This window comes from Castor canadensis, chromosome 12 (genome assembly GCF_047511655.1).
Source record: "Castor canadensis chromosome 12, mCasCan1.hap1v2, whole genome shotgun sequence".
NCBI lineage: Eukaryota > Metazoa > Chordata > Mammalia > Rodentia > Castoridae > Castor > Castor canadensis.
The window spans coordinates 126,121,665-126,141,018 of record NC_133397.1 but is presented as its reverse complement, the minus strand read 5'-3'; the positions used below and the strand labels follow the sequence as shown (position 1 = coordinate 126,141,018).

The following is a 19,354-nucleotide window of genomic DNA, read 5'->3' as shown; positions in this document are numbered from 1 at the left end:
TTTGGTCCACCCATCATGCATTCAGCCAAATTTTTTAATAGCTGGGATGTAGATGAGAGATAGGAGTGGTGTAAGTCTTCCATCACTTTGACAAATACCTGAGAGAAACAATTTAAAAGGAGGAAAGATTTGTTTCGTTCCTTTCAGAATTCCTTTTATTGTACTGTCCAATTTCCAGGAGTCGCTCACTCTTATTGGTGAGTTATCCACTCCATTTCCAGAAGGGGCCAGTTGAGTCCATCTCATACCACATCACTCTGAAACTCTTCTTTCTTCCCTTATAAGGACTCTTGTGGTTATACTCAGTCTCAAACTTAATCCTTCCTACCACATAGCAATGTATCTGCAGGTTCCAGGGATTAGACCACAGAGTGACTTTAGAGCAGGCATTGTCTGTCTACCATCTAGAACAATGAGGATCACATGAGTTTTGAACCCCAGATGTTACAGAAGAAACATGACAATAAAGCTACACAAAGCAGAAGGGAGAGATGAAGAAACTGAGTTCTGATGGGGTCACTGTTTGGAAAATCAGAAGTAGGGATGACAGCACACAGGGGAGGTATGAGGATAGGTAAGATACATAAAAAACTAGATAGCATTTGTTGCCCTCAATGCAGAGAAGCTAAAGCAGATACCTTAAAAGCAACTGAGGCCAATAGGAAAAGGGGAACAGGAACTAGAGAAAAGGTGAGATCAAAAAGAATTAACCTAGAAGGTAACACCCACGCACAGGAAATCAATGTGAGTCAATGCCCTGTATAGCTATCCTTATCTTAACCAGCAAAAACCCTTGTTCCTTCCTATTATTGCTTATACTCTCTCTACAACAAAATTAGAGATAAGGGCAAAATAGTTTCTGCCGGGTAGCGAGGAGGTGGGGGGGGAGAGGGTGGGGGGGTAAGGGAGGGGGTGGGGGCAGGGGGGAGAAATGACCCAAGCCTTGTATGCACATATGAATAAAATAAAAATTAAAAAAAAAGAAGTAAGGATGAGAAATAGATTTTAGAACAAAACCTTTTTCATTTTGTCTTTAGTATTTGGATGATTTACCTCTGTGTTCTTGCTTTGCTAGGTCCTTGGACACCTACATAACCATGATTAGCAGAGGAAAGTATAAACATACCCATTCTTGACCTTAGGAAATTTTTTAAGAGTCATAGCTAATCCCTATGAAGACATTGTTGGCCCGACATTAAAGTACAGTAAAATTACTCATGTCCCTAGTCTCCATGGGAAAACGAACTCATTCTCCCCATCTTCCAACCTTATACACTGGCCACCATGGTTTGGATCTTACATGTCTTCCAAAGGCACATATGCTAAAGGCTTAATCACTAGCCTGAGGCTCTGTTGAGAGAGGGCAGAACTTTGAGAGGTGGGGCCTAGGTGGAGGAGGAAGTGATGTCACTGGGAGCATGCCCTTGACAGGCATATTGGGACCCCTTCCTGTCTCTTTGTGCTTCCCAAGGGCCATGAGGTAAACAGACATCTTCTACAATGTGCTCCCACCATGATGTGCCACCACGAGCCTAAAGCATGGGTGCCAAGAGACCATCGACACTTTGAGTCAAAATAAATCTTTCTTCCTTTTAAATGGTTTATCCCAGATATTTTGTCACCACAATGGAAAGTGATTAACATATTGGTGGAAGGCCTATCAAAACATTCCAGCCTGTAAGAAGGAGCAAGATGTCTCTCAAATACTGGAAGACAGAAATGAAGCAGAAAAATACAATTGGATTGGCTTTCTGCAGTCCTATCCCAAGTCCCTAAACATCTCTTCCCATGAGGGCTGCTCTTTTAAAAACTTATTTTAAAAGCTTTTTATTTCTGAACTAGCATACATTAATAATAGGAGCAGACTTCATTGTGATAATTCCACACATGCATAGAGTGTACTTTGAACAAGGTCACTCCCTCAGGAAATAAGCATATTTGAGTTTCTTGCCTAAAGACATGAATTGAATTGAAAGGTTCTTATTTTGCACTTGAGTTTTTATACTTTCAAGAAAAATAAGTAGCTTTAACCTTTTCACTAATCTTAAACTTTAATGTATATGTAATCTTAAACTTTCACTAATCTTAAACATGAGTGTTTATGCACACTCATGGGTGTGTATATGTGTGTACACGTGTGTGTGTGTATATATATATAGAGAGAGAGAGAATGAGAGAGAGAGAGAGAAAGAGAGAGAGAGAGAGAGAGAGAAGAGAGAGAGCACACCGAATATATGTAATATGTATAATCATTGGGATGATGCAGAAGCCAACACCGTTAATAGATGACATTTTCAATAGAAACAAATAAAGGAAAATCATTGGGATGTGAGTAGGTCTTGATCCATATGTTGATTAATGAAAATCTTTGAAAACCACCTCCATATTCAAATTTGAGTTTATCAATGGTGGTGGAATAAAGGAGGCAGAGTTGCAGAAAGTCAGGAGCAAGGAAGGTTCTTGAAGCATGCAGGACCCACTGTGTGGAAACACACATGGATTCATAAATCAATATGACTCACTGCTATAGACTATTTACCACTGACAGAATGACTTGGGTTCTTTTATGGCACAGTTGTTCGTAGTGCATATTAGAAGAACGGTAAACATGGACACAGGAGAGATGGTGTCAGAGTGTCTAAGACCTCTGGGTCAGCTAATGAAAGGCTCTCACACTTAGAGGGACAGTCAGTCATGCATGCCTCCAATGGGACTATCCAATTTAAAGATGTCATTTGTAATTTTCAAAATTTAAGGAGAGGATTCACGTTATTCCATTAGAGGCACCATATTAATTAACAGAAGAGAAAGCTATAGGATAGCTACAGGAGCCTCCCAGAACCATGAAGGGTCTGGTCCAAGGCTCCACTTGGCAGGCAGTTGGCTGAATTGTGCACATCTGTGGTTTGCAGCTTGGGTAGATAATAGTGTGTCTGATGGTTTTTCTGTTAACTGGATTAACTTCGTGGGATAGAAGTCGGCCGGATCCTGCCTAGTAACAAGCTCATTTCTAAGGGCAGCACCTTGCAGATGATATTATTGTGTGATTTTGCCAGGCCATTTACTGAGAACCTGAGACCACGCCAAAGTGAGTAATGCAGCTACAAAAGCAACACAAACAGTAAGGAGTCATCAGAATGATCAGACGGGGAGGGCACTGCCTGAAGGTCAGGTCTACAGAGCTTCACTCCCAATATGGTTCCAAACACCCGTGAAAGTCTCTTATCTGCTTCGTTCCTCCTCTCTCCTCCTAATGAACGCAATAAGTAGCTCAGCCTTGTGTGGTGGGGCACGCCGATAAGTCCCAGCACTTGGGAGATGAAGGGGGAGGATTATGAGTTTGAGCTCAGGCAGGTCAGTGAGATTATGGCTCAAAAACTAAAGAAAGAAAAGAAAGAACTAGTTTATGGAACGAGGATGTAAAATGAGATCATTTGATGTTAATTGATATTTTACATGGTTTCATATAGAAGCATATATTGAAAGTATAAATATACGTAATGTAATCATGTTTTAACTATATATATATAAAATGTTACTAGGATTTTTCATTTTTGGCAGCATTTAAAAATTTTTTTTTGTTTTTTTGGTACTGGGGTTTGAACTCAGGGCCTCCACCTTGAGCCACTTCACCAGACCTTTTTTGAGCTGGGTTATTTTGAGATAGGGTCTCATGGAACTGTTTGCCTAGGGTAACTTTGAACCTTGATCCTTTTGATCTCTGCTTTCTGAGTAGCTAAGATTACACCAGTGCTTGTCTATCTTTACTATTCTAAAAAAAAAATTTTGATCTTGCACGGAACTTCCTTTTTCCAGGTTGCTATGACAAACATTAGCTTAGGAAGGTATGCTTCCAGTGACTGCTGTGACCACCTGACTTTGCATCTGGGAAATGGAGGTTTTAGTTAGGAAACTTATGTCTTTTTCAGCTGTACTTGAAACTTCTGTTCCTTTGAATGGTATCAATGGTAACTTTACCTACTTCTTAAGTGAAAGGCGACTGTCTTCTTCATTTTACAGATGAGCAAACTGAGGTTGAGTGGCCTTGTTAATATACACAAGTTCTCCCTCAGTCAGTAACAGCCAGATTCTACTCTCCTGTGTGTAAGGTGAGTACCTGATCCCATGCCATTAGCAGACGTCTGGAGAGTTGGATGTAAGGATGGAGTACGTGCCCTGAAAGCTGTCTAGTGGGTGAACGGAGTGCTGGATGCATGCGTTGACTTTACACCATTGAGGAAAACACATACTGTCATTCTCACGTATGAACTGGGGCTGAAAACCCTACCTGGCCAAATCACTGTGTTAGTAATAAGATGCATTATTGTGCATTTAAAAATGTACTAGGTATATAAAACTCCTTAGCATCTTCAAGCAGCAGTTTTCCCTTCACTATTATAAAAAGTTAGCATCAATTCTGAAATTATTTTATTAGTTATAAAGCTCTCACTTGGATGTTTAACATAAGCTAAATCTTTGGTTTTCTTATAAAGCAATACTAAATAACATCTTAGTTACTGAGGTTTTTCCTATTCTTACTGAAAGTTACTATTTATTCTAAATTTAACCTTTAGAATAAGTAATAATTATTAGATGCGTTCTAGTCAGACTTTTTAAAGATATGGTAATATTTTTATTTAACATACTTCTAATGAGGGAAACAGTAAGGTTTACAACTAATTCTGGCATAAATATTTTGATTTTAAAGTCATAATATAGAAGAGACAATATTATTTATATTCAAAATGCTTGCTTTTTAAAGCTTTTCAAATAGGATGTTTTTAAGTAAGAAAAAAAGTAAATGAATGCCCATCCGATGTGAGTCACTTAACCATTATCTTCTTTGACCCTACAATGACCCTAGGAGGTACAAATTATTTAAATACCAGTTTTACAGGTTAGGAGGTTGAGTTGTGGTTTTTGGTTATCTGGGTCACAGCAATTAAGTGACAGCAGTGTACTGGACTACAAATCCTGCTCTTATCCTCCTTTGGTTAGAGTCCAGAAGATGTAAAGTCACATGCAGTGGGGACAGTAGTGGGGGTCTTACTAGGAGAGTCTTGGTTTTCATTTTAAGTTGTTGACACATGGAGGAACTTTGAGATTTTATGACGGTGGAAGGACATGGTGACATATGCTGGCTGTGAATCTAGAATAGTTCTTGAGGGAGAAGGAGTGGGATGGTAGGATAGATAATATATGATGGAAGAGTGAGCCAAGGCAGCTTGGAAAATGGGAAGCTGGAGAGGGTCTTGAGAAGTGTTTTAGGGTAAAACTGCTGGGTACTGTAACTGACTGAAAGCGGGCAGGGAACACTAAATGTGGGGGAAGTACTGACTTTGATTTAGGAACTTCAGTTTGAAATACTTAAATATTGCAAGTGGTGAGGGACTTGGAAAGGAAACCAGCTTTGAAGTGAAGGCATTATCACTGTCCATACAGACTAGATTATTGCAACCATTCGAGTGGCACAGAGGGAAGACATTTCAAGGAACACCTTTAAGACTGCTTCAACACCATGGTTCTTACAGATTTTAGGAATTGCTTTCTACTACTCTACCTTGAGTTACCTTTTTTGTTAATTTGAATAACTTGAGCTCTTTCTAATCACTTGACCTTTGCATTTGTTGATTGACCTCTGGAACACACTCTTCCTTCTTCTTTACATAGTTGTCTCCTTCCCATCCTCGAGGACTACCTGTCCACTCAGTGAAGGGTAAGTACCCTTGTCTCTATCTCAGGCCCTTGTAGTTTCTGCCAGAATACTTACTATAATTTGTAGTTTATTTGCTTAATTTATGCATCATCTACTAAGGTGTATGTTCTTTGTAGCTGGATCACCATCAACTAGAAAGTGATTGGCCTAAGGAAAGCGCTCAATATCTTTGAATGAATGAATAAAATACTGACTTTGACTTCTTGAAGTATTCTACTGTGACCTGACCCAAAGCTATTCATCTTCCTTATCTTCCACCCCAAGTTCCACTGGTCTTAGCTAATTCCAAGCTCTTGTGACTTTCTGAACATGCCAGCCTTTCATACCTCTGTGCTTTCCTTCTTATTTTCACTACTTCAGATGTCCTCTTCTCATTACCTGGTTAGGAAATTCTTTTATAATCTCAAAACAGCATAATTGTCACCTTGTCAAGAGTATGTTTTAGATGGCCCTCCTCTCAAGAAGATTTCTTTCCCAGCGCTTACCACATATGACATAAAGCTGTCACATGACTGTTTCTCTTGGGTTTTTAAGTGTGTTGAAGTAAGGGAGTTGCTATGGTCTGACTGCGTCCATCCAAATTCCTATGTTGAAATTCTAATCCCCAAGGCGATAGTTCGAGGGCAGCGTAGAGCTTTTGAGAGGGGACGAGTTCATGAGGGTGAAACACTCATAAGGGGAGTAGTGTCTTTATAAACAGGCCCCCCGAGAGTTTACTCACCCCTTCTCCCATGTGAGGACATTGGGACATCTATGAATCAGAAGGCTGACCCTCACCAGATAGCAAATCTGTGGCCTCTTGAACTTGGTTGCCTGAATAGTGAAAAAAATTTTTTTTCTTTTCTTTATAAGACACCTAGTTTGTGGTGTTTTGTTATAGCATCTCAGACAAAATCAGGGAGCATTCATTTTCACCCTCAGCTCTAGTTGAGTGCTTGGTATGTGTAGTTATTTGATAAATATTTGTTGAATGAAAGAAAAGCTGGATGAAGAAAAGGGGGAAGGTATACAGTAGATCAGAAATAACTAAGGGCATCTAGAAACATACCTAATTAGCTATGTGACCTGGAGTCAGTTACTTATGCTATATAAGCATCTCTGTTTTCATTCATTTGAAAAAAAATGATAGTACTTACTTTTGATCATTGAAATATTCAAATGATATAATGTCTAGTATATGTGTCAGAAATCTCCAGAGAAGCAGAACCAATAGGATTTAATTAATTAATTTTTAAGAAATTGGCTCACACAATTGTGGAAGCTTTATGAGTTTGAAATTTGATAGAGTGAGTCAGTAAGCTAAAGACTCAGAGAAGAGTTAGGGTTCAAGTTTGCATTGACTGAGAAGGAACCAGGAAGAGACAATTCTGGAGATGGACTCTGAAGGCCATATACTGGAGAACTCTTGCTGGAGGGAGGTCAGCCTTTGTTCTGTCAGGTCTTCAGCTGACTGGATGACGTCTATACACACTACGGGGGACAATTTGATTTTCTTTGAGTCCACCAATTTAATTGTAAATCTCAAACAAAAACATCCTCCCAGAAACATCCAGAGTGATGCTTATCCAAGTGTCTGGGTACTGTGGTCCAGCCAAGTTGACACACAAAGTTATCTACCACAGACGTTCATTAAGAAATACTAATCAGATTCTCTGGTCTGGTCCTGTGTCCCCACTCAGAGGAGTCATGGGAATGTGTGTTAGGACCACTGGCTTGTGGTCTCTTGCTGGAGAGTTTAATATGATTTTCATCCTTCCTCTGTTCTGAGTCTCTCTGCAGGCCACATACGTAAAACTGATTTATGGTCTCTTCAAACATCGTGGACAAGAAAAGCTTCTTGGTGAAGAGTAGCAGTGGAGAGAAATGTGCATGAGGAACAAGGGAGCATAAAACAATGGGTTGTCATGGACGAAAGTCATGGCCTGGTCTCTCACAGGTCCTCAAAGTAGTTCAAGAGAAAAGAATGTGAAAGTCAGGCTTTTTCTTTAATTTTCACCTGGCTGTCAGTGTCCTAAAGAGGACTTAGGCATACGGATGGGTGTCTTGCAGTATATTCCCAGGGGCTGATGGACTCCCACAGTAAAATGCTCTCATCCCATGAAGATTGGTAGTTGATACACCACAATGGTCTTCATGGAGCTATGACAAACTTCTTTTTTTCCAAATAACTGGACTTTTTGCTAAGTGCTATCAACTCCAAAAGTTAAGATCCCTTCACCATGATGATAGTCCAAAGGGAGGCATTCATGAGCCATCACTAGCCACCATCTTCTAAGGACCAATACCAAGGAATGTGACAGTGGTACCTTCAGGTAGGCAGCCTGCCATTCCTCACTTGTCTCTGCCCACTGACCATAGCAAGAAGCCTGGCCTGCTCCTGTGAAAGATGCATTGTGATAGAACAGAATAGAATTCAGCAGGAAAGAGGGTCAGAGGCTCAGGGAGTAAAACATTTGAAGAACTGCCTTGTCACCATGGCTGTTAGGTTTGAAGTATCATTGTAGTACAGCTTATGGATAGAATTCATTGTAGAACTAATAAAAACTTCTCCATCTTCAAACCTAAATGAGTGACACTTGTAAAACAGAAACCAAAAAGACCATGTTTAAAATGCTTTTATAAAGTTTTATTTGATTTTGTGGTCAATATGCATTCTTGATTTTGCATTTGTCCTAGAAATATGGCACAGATGGTTACTTTGTAATTTAGTACTTACAGATTCATTTGAAAATGTACCATGAAAGAAGAGTTAAAAGAATTTATTGATGCCGTTTACTGATTATGAAAATAGAGAAATAGAAAAATATCATTTATCAATATCAGAAAATATATATTTCTTTGTAATTCATTATTCTTGAAATTAAACATAAACAAAGAGTAGAAAGTAGTCATGGTGGTTTTTCATGCTATAGACAGATAGATGATCGATCGATAGATAGACAGATATTGCCAATACTATAGGTTTCATTGTTGAATAGTAGAGCACATGACTCAGTGTTGCATAATTTAGGCTTTGTTGGAACATGAGTTTCTATAATCACAATGGTTACTATTAAAAGCAGATAGGACAGATCTGTGCACAGCATTAACTGGAGCTCTATCCTAACATCGTATTTCATTAGGAACACAGTTTTCATTGTTTAAACAAGGTGACACGTGCTCCATTGGTGGGCAGTTTGGACACCCGTCTCAGGCATAGGGGTCAACAGCATTTAGTTAGTAAATATTCTTCCTGTCACTATCCAGCTCCAAACATAAGCTATTTCAGCAAAGCAAATCGATAAAGAATCCTCTTTTAGGTTTTCTCCCCCTGTCATAATTAATACTTATTTGACTTTCTTCATTTATCTTTATGGATAACAAAGAAATAAATGACAATGTTTTAGAAACATTGTCAAAATTACAGGGAATTTTTAATTACAAAATGATTCCTGGGAAACATTTTCTTGTATGTTAATGTGTATTTTGCTCCAAAATACTTAACTTCACTTAAAATCAGAGCTCAAACATGGAGCACAATGCAAGGCAATTCGGAAATTGTCACTGTAATTGCCAAGAAAAAGTTAATTTTTCACAACAGCCAACTGACAGTGAACATCCAATTAACAGCTACACAATTATTTAACAGCTAGCCTCAGAAAAGAATTATTCTATTTTATGACGATTAATTGGTCACTGGCAGTAGACATCTTTTCAATTTATAAATTTAATTGGAAATTATATGTATTTTTTTAATTTGGAAGAAACTGAAGGCAATGATCACAACTTTAAAAGATCAACATATGTTGATGATACCCAAGTTCACAGCAACTGTCTTGCACATCTCCTTTTAACACACGGGGTTCACAGCCAAGGGTAAGCCTCTATTTGGTTCATAAGGTGTTGTCCTGGAAACCATTTTGATGCAGTCGATAATAGGGCAGACGCTGAGACAGAGGGTGCAGCCTGTGCACGTGTCAGTGACAGTGGGTAGGTGAGTTTCCGGATCAAACTGTATAGCCTACAAACAAATAATCAGCATTGATGTCATGCCCAGCATGGTCAACAACGTCCCTATTTTATCGTCAAGATTTTGGAGCTGCACAGAAATTCCTAGGCCCAGCATTATGGTGTGGCTATAGCAATAGCTGAATGGACAGGAGAAGAGAGAAACGAAACTCCCTTAAATTAAAACACATTGCTCAAAATTCCTTACAGGTATTTTCCTTCACTGTGTGAGGAAATACTTTGTAACCTGGTAACTTTCCAGCTTTCTTTGTCTGAGCAGAGCTCATGTCTTGTCAGTCCTACCAAGATGGGATGTCTTCTGCCTGCCAGAGGATGTCAGGTGACTTCCTCCTCACCCTCCCTGTTTCCAACAGTAGGAAATGTTACTGTCGGGTGGGGCAATGAATCCACTTGTTTGGATTTCAAATAATGCATGTAGATTTTAATAGAAAACAGTAGAAAAAAACAGCTTAAGAGCCAGTTTTGAATTTCGAGGAATTCCACACCATTTCTAGCACAAAGAGGACAAGGCATTAAATGAAGAGACAGGACAGATGGCATCCCAGCCTAGCCCTGACTCTCCTCAGCCTGGAGACTAGGCAAGGCCTCCTTCTTCCCTCCCTCCTCCCTCTCATCCTCTTCCTTCCTTCCTTTCTTCCTTTCTTCCTTCCTTCATCCTCCCTCCCTCCTTCCCTCCCTTCCTTCTCTCCTTCCTTCCTTCCTTCCTTCCTTCCTTCCTTCCTTCCTTCCTTCCTTCCTTCCTTCCTTCCTTCCTTCCTTCCTTTCTTTCTCCCTCCCTCCCTTCCTTCCTCTCTCCCTTCCTCCCTTCCCTTCTTCCCTCCCTTCCCTTTCCTCCCTCCTCTTCCCTCCCCCTTTCCTTCTTCCCTTCCTTTCTTCCGTCTTTCTTTCCTTCAACTCTCTAAAATACTGAGTGTAAAATGAGGATTGAGATTTTTTTCAGTCTTTGTGATTATTTTCCTGATAGAAACATGTCAACACTGAAGAAAACATGCATACCTCAGGAGAAGGAACAGGCTTTCTATCTGGGAAGGACAGGGCAGATATGTTGGGGGGAAGATAGCAGGGGGACAGAGGGGACTTAGGGAACAGGTCTGCAGTTTCACTTGCAGAATAAGGTCAATGTCCTCACTGACTGTGTACCAGGTTGGATTGTCCAGGTAGAGCTGAGGAAAATGATGAAGGCAGTAAGTGCTCTGCCCCAGTACTCCTTGAGGCCAGGTCTGCAAATTTTCAAATAATTTCATGTTTCTCATTTTTTCCTGTCTCATACTTGTATTATAATTCAATTTAATATATAGAGTCTCCCCACTGTATACATGGGAAATTAATTCCAGGAACCCTGTGACTACCAAAATCTATAGATACTCGAGTCCCTTATATATAAAATGGCATGTATTTGATACAACCTACACACCTCCTTCCCTCACCCTTCACCTCATATCTAGCTCACTTACAATACCAGTGCACACGCTGCATATACACTTACTATACTGCACTGCTTAGAAGTGATGCAAGAAGTCTGTACATTTTTAGTATAGATATTATTTTCTTCCAAATATTTTTTGATCAAAAACTGGTTGAATTTGTGGATGATTAACCTTCAGATTTGGAGAACCAGCCACACATATTTTGTTATTGCTTTTAAAAAACCTCCTACTTGAACACAGTTACATGTAATCATAGTTTTTACACCTTTATTCACATAAATTGAAAATGGTGTTTTCAGAACAACTCATGATTGGTTGCTTTAATACATTAAAAAGTTTAATTTTTAAGAAAGCAATTGTATAGTATTTGAAAAAGAATTATAGTTAAACAAAACATAAGAAAATTTGTGCACACAAGTTGCTTACATTAGGTTAAAATATAGTAAAAACTATATCTATTCCTTATATATATCCCCTTTATATTTAGAAACCCAATGAAGTAATTAAGAAAAATGAATGCAATAGTTACACTTAAAAATCATATACTTTGAAAACTTGCAAAAGTACAAAACTTTAACTCAACTGGTGGTTATGATTTGCTATTTATTTTAATCTTTTGAGACAGAAAAGCCAAAGAAGGACCTTCCAAACCTTTTCTAACCATAACTGTGATTTTTTCCCCTAACTTATCTAACCTTATTACTAAAGTTGTACCAAGGCTGGAATTCTCAGGTGGGAGGTATAAGTTCTGAGATTTAAGATTTTAGAACTTGGATGCTGTAATAGTTATAGGACACCCTGATATCTTGGGTTGGTAAATCAGAACAAAAATGAAAGTGAATGTGATATGTTAACATTTTCAAAGTAACTGTTAGAGATATCTTTCAGCTAGAAAGAAGCCATCAGTTGGGTGAAAATTTTGATGAAGACCTGATGTCAAATTATGGAGGGAAAGATTTTTAAAAATTAAAATATGCCTGTCAAAGAATATGCAAATTTTCTGTGTGAGAACAGGACCTGCTCTCAGGTTGAATAAGATGAAAAAAAAAAACTTTTTAAAGATGGGGTACTTTATTATTTATCTTGAAAATTCCACTGATCATTTCTTAAAAGGTTTTTATTTTACTTTATTATACTTCTTTATAGCTTAAAATTTTTAATAAAGTAATATTATTCTACAGGATTTTTGAAAGCAATTTTTAATAGTTTAATAGTTTTTAGCTACTTTCTCCAAATTGCTTATCTAAAAAAACAAAAAAAAAAAACCTTTCACCAGGCACAGGTGTCTCACACCTGTAATCCTTGCTACACAGGAGACAGAGATAAGGAGGAAGCCAGCCCAAGCAAATAGTTTGCCAGACCCTATCTCATGACAAAATAGGACTGGTGGAGTGGCTCAAGGTGTTGGCCCTGAGTTCAAGCCCTAGTACCACCAAATAAATAAATTAAACACCTTTCCCTTTCACCATAAATCAGGTCTTAGAGGAAAACTTGTTTAAAGGTATTGTTATTACCCTTTCTTCATCTCTTTCTAAAATTCAACCAGTTCAGCTATGTCAAACCCAATTAAAACAGAAGTCTATAAATGCATAGGAGGGAAATGAAGAAGCAAATTTAAAGTCCCAGTAGATGAGAAGTTCATTGGAGGTGTTTTCAAGAGGACATCACCTTTGAAGGAGTCAAATCCCCAATTCTTTTTGCCCTATGATAACCTCTCTGCTCAGGAAGAGAAGCAAGAAGTACCTACAGCTCACTTCCAGTGGCAAAATACCTCTCCTTGGGCTGTTCTAGCTAAAAGAAAATCCTGGGACCAACCTTAGCAACTAGTTGGTGGAAAAGTACAAAAATGAATCAATATTGAGTGGAGACAATTCTCTTTAGGCAGAGGAGTCAAGTCCTTTCAGGTTAAGGGCAATAAATGGCATTCAGACCTCTTCCCTCAGTATTAAAGCAGAATGCTTTTGGAATATCCACAATTTTATGTGAGTTTCTCCTTTCACTTGGATTTCTCCCTCCAGTTTTAGGGGTGATAAAATGATATTAAAATAATACTGGCACCAAGTAGTGGCACAGTTAGTACACATTATGACTTTCTTTAAAACAAATGATGTGTTCAAGGGTGAAAGGAGAGAAAGATACACTCTGCAGAAGCATACATGGGGCCTATCTGGCTTGAACTGCACACTCAGCAACAGAAGATGCCACTGGCATCATAATTCCAGCAGGACTCTTACCTGGTAGCCAGAGTCATTACAGGTCATGTAGCATTTTCCACAGTTGATACACATTTCTTCATCAATAAGAGCCACGACTTGCTCCACGCTGCTCAGCTCGCCAAATGCTCCAAGGTGCTGCAATGCTTTTCCAATTACATCCTGAAAGAAGGGCGCTGAGTTACTCAGCTTGCTTTTCTGAAAACATTTTCACATGTTAGCTAGTCCCTGTCCAGACTTACCTCCCTGTTTTTATGTCCTGGTGCGTTCTGTGAGCTAAGGGGACTTTAGGTAACATAGTCCCCATACAGGAGCATTCCATGAGAATTGTAGCTTAAATATTTCTGAAAGATGGGTGGTGTCCATGTCTCACTTAGAAACACAAGATTTAACTGCATTCAGTAGGATTTTTAGTGGATAACCCAAAACAGTGTTTCAGTGGACAGAAAGATGATATTTTTCTCAGTTTTCGCCCTTGAAGGATCCGAAAGTGACAAAGTCACAAGAGCTATAATCCACTTACACTACAAACTTTAGGTTGCTAGGGATGAGGGGGAAAAAGCATTTATATTGCTGTATTTGGATTCTGGATTTTCATTTGGAAATGCACTTTGATTACACCCTCACCTGTCAGGCCTTGAGGAATATTTTTCATTATTTAAAAATTCTAATTTATGCTAATTAGGTTGATCCAATAGTTAAATAAGATGCTCTTTTACTTTTAAAGAACTGGAATATTCTTCATTCACCACCCAAGGTCTTTCCAGCAGTTCCACATGGCTTTGTTCTTACTATTAATTGGAACAAGGCTTTGCAAAGAATGTTTTCTCAACAATAAGAAACACTTTGTTTCACAAAACAAAACAAGAATGTAACAATGTTTGTCAAATTAGTATGCTGTCAAGATCTTTCTCTTTTGTTTTTAACTTTTCACGTGAGAATCTTTTGTTTGAATTCAAAGTCCATGTTAAGTTCTGACTACTTCTTAAGCCGTCTTTCTACATTCTCTTTGGTACTTTTTGTTCTGTATTTCTTTTTATGACCTTGGCTGTCCTGCTTTACTTTTTTTCTACATGAGCTCTAAATGCTTATTACCATACACTTTCAAACTGAGACAAAGTTTACACTATTTGTTCATTTCATTTGTATACTCTCAAGCCTCAAGATGATAGAAAACTCTCACTGCTGCCTTCCCCGCATTCTTTTCAATGCGTTGAAATTATGATTTTACCTCTGCTTCAGTTGTAGGTGGGCACTTGATGTCCAAATCTACGTTGATTGTAATTTGCTCTTGTGAGCTCAAGATCTGTTTACTGGCTGTTTGACAAACATTGTCACTAGGAATTTGGAACTGCGAATTCTCCACTCATTGACCGTATCGTGAAAAATACATAACTGGACCTTCCTTAATATTTCTGTAGTCTTTTCAATAGTAGTTTTCCAATCATGGAGACTTCAGTTTCAGAGTTGGGTTTCTCTCCAATTTCTCCCACTAAAATATCTCATCTGTTCTGAGTTCTGGATTTGTAAAATCTTTGGAATCATTTCTGTGTGGACTATTACCTTAAAAGTATTCATTAGCTTATATTCGTTTCCCCAGTCCTATATACACTTTAAAGATATCTCAAATGTCAGCACTTAATGAGGATTTCTTCCATTCTTCCGTCTCCTTTCCTACCCGATGTCAAGATGTGATGTCTGTCTCCTCTTTCCTGGCCTTTGGGCTTTCCTTTCCCTCTTCTCTCCTCCCCATCTCTTTCCTCCTTCCCTCCCTCCCTCCTTTTTTTCCTGTTCTTTCACCTATGGTATTTTATCAACTCTGTGCAACTAATTTTGAGCCTTTTCTATGTTCTAGGCCAGTGCCATAATTTTAAAACATTTTCCCTCTTGAGCCTTGTGTGTATTTCAGATGACTGTGATGACTTCAGATGTAAAGTTAAGTAAATGATGAACAGGATTCAGACCAGGCTGTTGTACTTTAAATGCCTTGATCGTCAGCACTCTGTGACATGACTTGTTGGTTATAACCTGTTTAGCAAATTCTACTTCAGGTTGTAAATATTATTTCTACCTAGCTTCCTCTGAAGGAAGTGGACTCTATTTGTCTTTGTGTGATGTGGTGGTGTATCTTGTTTCTACAGATCATTAAAACAATGGGTACTCAAATATTTGTTAAATAAGCATGTCTTATGTAGATAGCTAGATGATAGATTATAGATAGAAGGATAGATAGATATAGATAGATGATAGATGATGGTTAGATAGATGATAGACAGTTAATAGATGATGGATAAATAGTAGATAGATGATAGATGATAGATAGATGATAGATAGATGATAAATACATAGATGGTAGATGATAGATGATATATAGATAGATAGACTATAGGTAGATGAATAGATAAATGATAGATACATAGATGGATAAATGATAGATAGATGACAGATGATATGACAGTGGACACATAGATGGACTAGTAGCTACTGTGCTAAATGATTTTATTTGTGTGGACATTGCAATATAAAAGATCAAGGAATCATTTTCATATTTTCTAATAATATTTTAAGATAGTAAATGCATATGCTTACTCTCTGACTGAAAAAAACCTTTTTATATGTGATAGAAAATATTTTTTCAATGTAGTAAATAAATCAGTCAAAACAATTCTTTTACTGAATCAGATCATGGTGACCCAAATCAGCAGTTAAATATTCAAAAGATGATCAGTCAGGAAACTCCCTAGACAGACATCAGGCTTCTGGAGGTTTTTTGTGAGAAAAATATATATATATGTCTAGGAGATTTTACTGTAAGAAGCAACTGAAAGTTCTGCATATACTGTGTGCCTTTTGCTCTATGTGGGGGATTCAACTGTCATCATTTAAAAAACCATTGTTTAATTTGAAACCAGATAAAACAAGGTCTTTGGACCCTTCAGAAGTTACTAGCATGTGTATTAAAATTTCATTCATCATTTATCATAGTTGTTTAAGAAAACTGCATTTGTTTTTTAATTGGGAAGAGGATAAAAATGACAACTAATTTAAATCATTTGGGGAAAGAGTATCAAAAAAATTTATCATTCTACGTGGCTGGAAATGTGGACATTTGTTTAAAACCCAAAGCCTCCGGGTATATTGCCAACTCAGAAACACCCTTGAGTACAGGTCCTCAAATTTGGCAAAATGCATATAATCATAACCCCTCTGGCTCATCCAGTCCCTTTTGGCTGTGCATCTGCAGAGGTAATGGGACCCACTTCTTTATCCCATGCACAGTGTGGCCACACAAAGGCCGGGCAGTCTGCCATCGCCATCCCTGATCAGTGCAAATGTTTGTGTGGATGTGTGTGGAGACAAAGATGCTAAGTCCTTTAAATTATAGATGACACATTTGATTGTAATGCAAGCATTCACAGAGCTAGCACTAAAAGGCTTACAGAGTTCTAGAATTCCCATCTTTACCCATTAATCATTTGTTCAGGAGAATCACGAGTGTTTCCAGAAGGAGATAGATCAGTTGCTATTTCTGTTTGATGTCCAGTGCAGGGCCAAAGAGTGAGAAGCACTCCTGATCTTTCTTACTCTCCTCATTAGGATTAATGTAAATTTTATTAGTTTTTGACCTATTTTTTACAGCTAATTGAAGTATCTTCAAATTGTGATTGTTATCTGGCACATTAGCTGTTCTTTCTAGCATCAAGTCTTCACGTGTGATTAGCATACTTTCAATAATTCCTGCAAATATGTGCCCTTCAAAGCCAGGACCAAGGACAGCTCTGGGCAATCACTAAACTCCTAACCTAAAGGATCCACTATTTAGATGAGTTAGATATAGGTGTTTAATAACTTAACCATGTCTTTGCACCATTAGCAAGGTCACACATTCTTATCTTTTTATACCATTTTATCCCTTGTCCAATAAACCTATCAAAATAGGAAATGAGGTACTTTCATTTGTTCTTATGAATTTATGCTGATTCTTAATAATTTCTTCCTTTATTAGTGCTCCTAAGTCAAAAGTTTAGTTATCTTTGTAGAATTCCACTGGGATTAGGTCTTGATCTTTCTGATCTATTTCTGTCTTTTCTCTACCAGCATCTTCCATACCCACCTCTTCTTTTTTTAAAGAATCTGGAGCTATGTTTATTTTTCATCAGTGGGGAATGGCAATGTCATACACAAGTACTTTCAAAAAACATAGGATGCCACTTGTCATTGATAATGTCATCTGAGTTACGAGACAGGCAGCAGGGATGATATACCCTTACAAAAGGAGACGCTGAGTTTGGGCTGAGGACTTAGTTGAATATGTCAGATGGGGTGCAGAGGCAAACTGCAATTCAGAAAATGCAGCAGTAGATTGCCCCATGGTGAGAGAAACAAGCACAGTGGGACAGAAGAGAGCAAGTGAAGGCAGCAAGGCAGGGTGGAGTGGAATGGGATGGCTGAGGCTTGGGCGCCGAGGTTGGTTCAGTGCAGATCTATAGCCCTGATCATGTTGTTTTTTCTGGGTGAGGTGGGCTTAGGATTTAAGGTAGCAGGTTCTCACAGGACATTTTAGCTTTTAGTTGATTTATTGAGGCTAAGTGTGTTTTTATGACATCTTAGCCATCTTTGGCTTTCACTCTGAAGACTAGACTATCCTTTCTCTTTTCAGTCCTAAAGAGCATTCTGTGTGAGGGTACTAGGAAAGGTGGTAGGAATGGAATGGTTGTATTAATTTAATTTAACAACAAGCCATCCATTCTAAGTAGTGGGTATATTTTTTGCTTTTGTACTTTTAATAGGCAAAATACTACTTTTTTTAGTATTTTCTCCCAACTCAAATCACTCAAAGCCATAGCACTATGTGATCTCTCTTTCCTCATATGACCACTGAGCACTGGGTTATATGATGTGTAATCTTTTTCTTAGTCCTTGGGAAACTTAGTGATTGTACCCTCAAATTTTTACTTAAAATCTTCTCATTCTTCAAGTCAGTCACTGACAGTGGGATTGTGTCCATCACTTGCTCACAACTTTCTACAATTAGATTCTCTGAAAGTGGGGCACTTGTGCATCTCAGTTTGGACTTCCTTTCCTTGATCTCACAAACTTCAAGTTCACACGGGTGGTTACTTTCCTTCTGATTCCTTTCACTGACATTTTCCCCAAATGGATTTTTATAAGGAGCCAAAATGAAGCCAAATGCGTGAGTCCTTTCTTTTGTGGGATTGAATTTCCAACAAGACAAGTCAATACTTTTTCAGATGCTGTCATTCGTGGAGTGGGAACTTCACTGGGAGTCTGAAAAGGTGTTCATCACTCCTCTGTCTTACTCCTCTATCTTGCCTGTCCATATTAACCACCTAGTTGCAAGGTCTCCTGTGTAGGCCCAGAATGACATCTCTGCTTCCATCTTTCACCCTCAGGTTTGGGGATTTCCCATAAAATAGATATGCACATCTTTTTGACATGCATGATTCCTCCCTAAGCCCTTCAATGAGAGCTGTTTATTCGAAGAAACTTACAGCTTTCCGCTATTCTACTATTCTAGTCGGGAATTACATCTCATGAAATCCCCATAAAATTTAAGAGATTATTTTTATACCAAATTCTGTTTAGTTATTTAAAGTTCAGGATGATCATTTTTTAAGTGCTGTTTGTTGAGAATAAAAATGGTGCCCCCAGCCACACTCTCTGGCTTCTTCTGAAAATTGCTGGGTAAGTCTTCCCTATTTTTCTTTCTGTACCATCCTTTTTATGCTCTGTCATATCTAATGTGGTCTTACAGTTTTATCTGAGTACTTTTCTCCTTCCTTTCACAATTCAATTGAAATAATAAACCACTCGATCAGGCTGACTGGTCTCCTGCCAACACTGTCTTGCCAGTCTGATGAGATGCAGGTCTATCTCTCACTCGAAGCAGCAGGAAGAAGAGATGAAAACATCACTAGTGCCCCTAAACCATTCATTTTCCTACCCAGAAATCAAAGACATTAGAGATC

At 38.3% G+C, this 19,354-nt stretch overlaps 1 protein-coding gene across 3 annotated transcripts in view; it reads right to left on the bottom strand.

Annotated features, from left to right (window-relative positions):
* Nucleotides 1-8,320: 8,320 nt before the first annotated feature.
* The window catches only part of Dpyd (dihydropyrimidine dehydrogenase), a 798,376-nt gene continuing 787,342 nt past the window's right edge, over nt 8,321-19,354 (bottom strand). For all 3 annotated transcript variants that reach the window (XM_074050934.1, XM_074050935.1, XM_020161557.2), the window contains 2 exons: nt 13,386-13,526; nt 8,321-9,716 (listed from right to left, as the gene is read on the bottom strand). In XM_074050934.1, the coding sequence (XP_073907035.1) occupies nt 9,546-9,716; nt 13,386-13,526 (312 nt within the window). In that variant the 3' untranslated portion in view covers nt 8,321-9,545. The remainder of the gene's footprint in view (nt 9,717-13,385; nt 13,527-19,354) is intronic.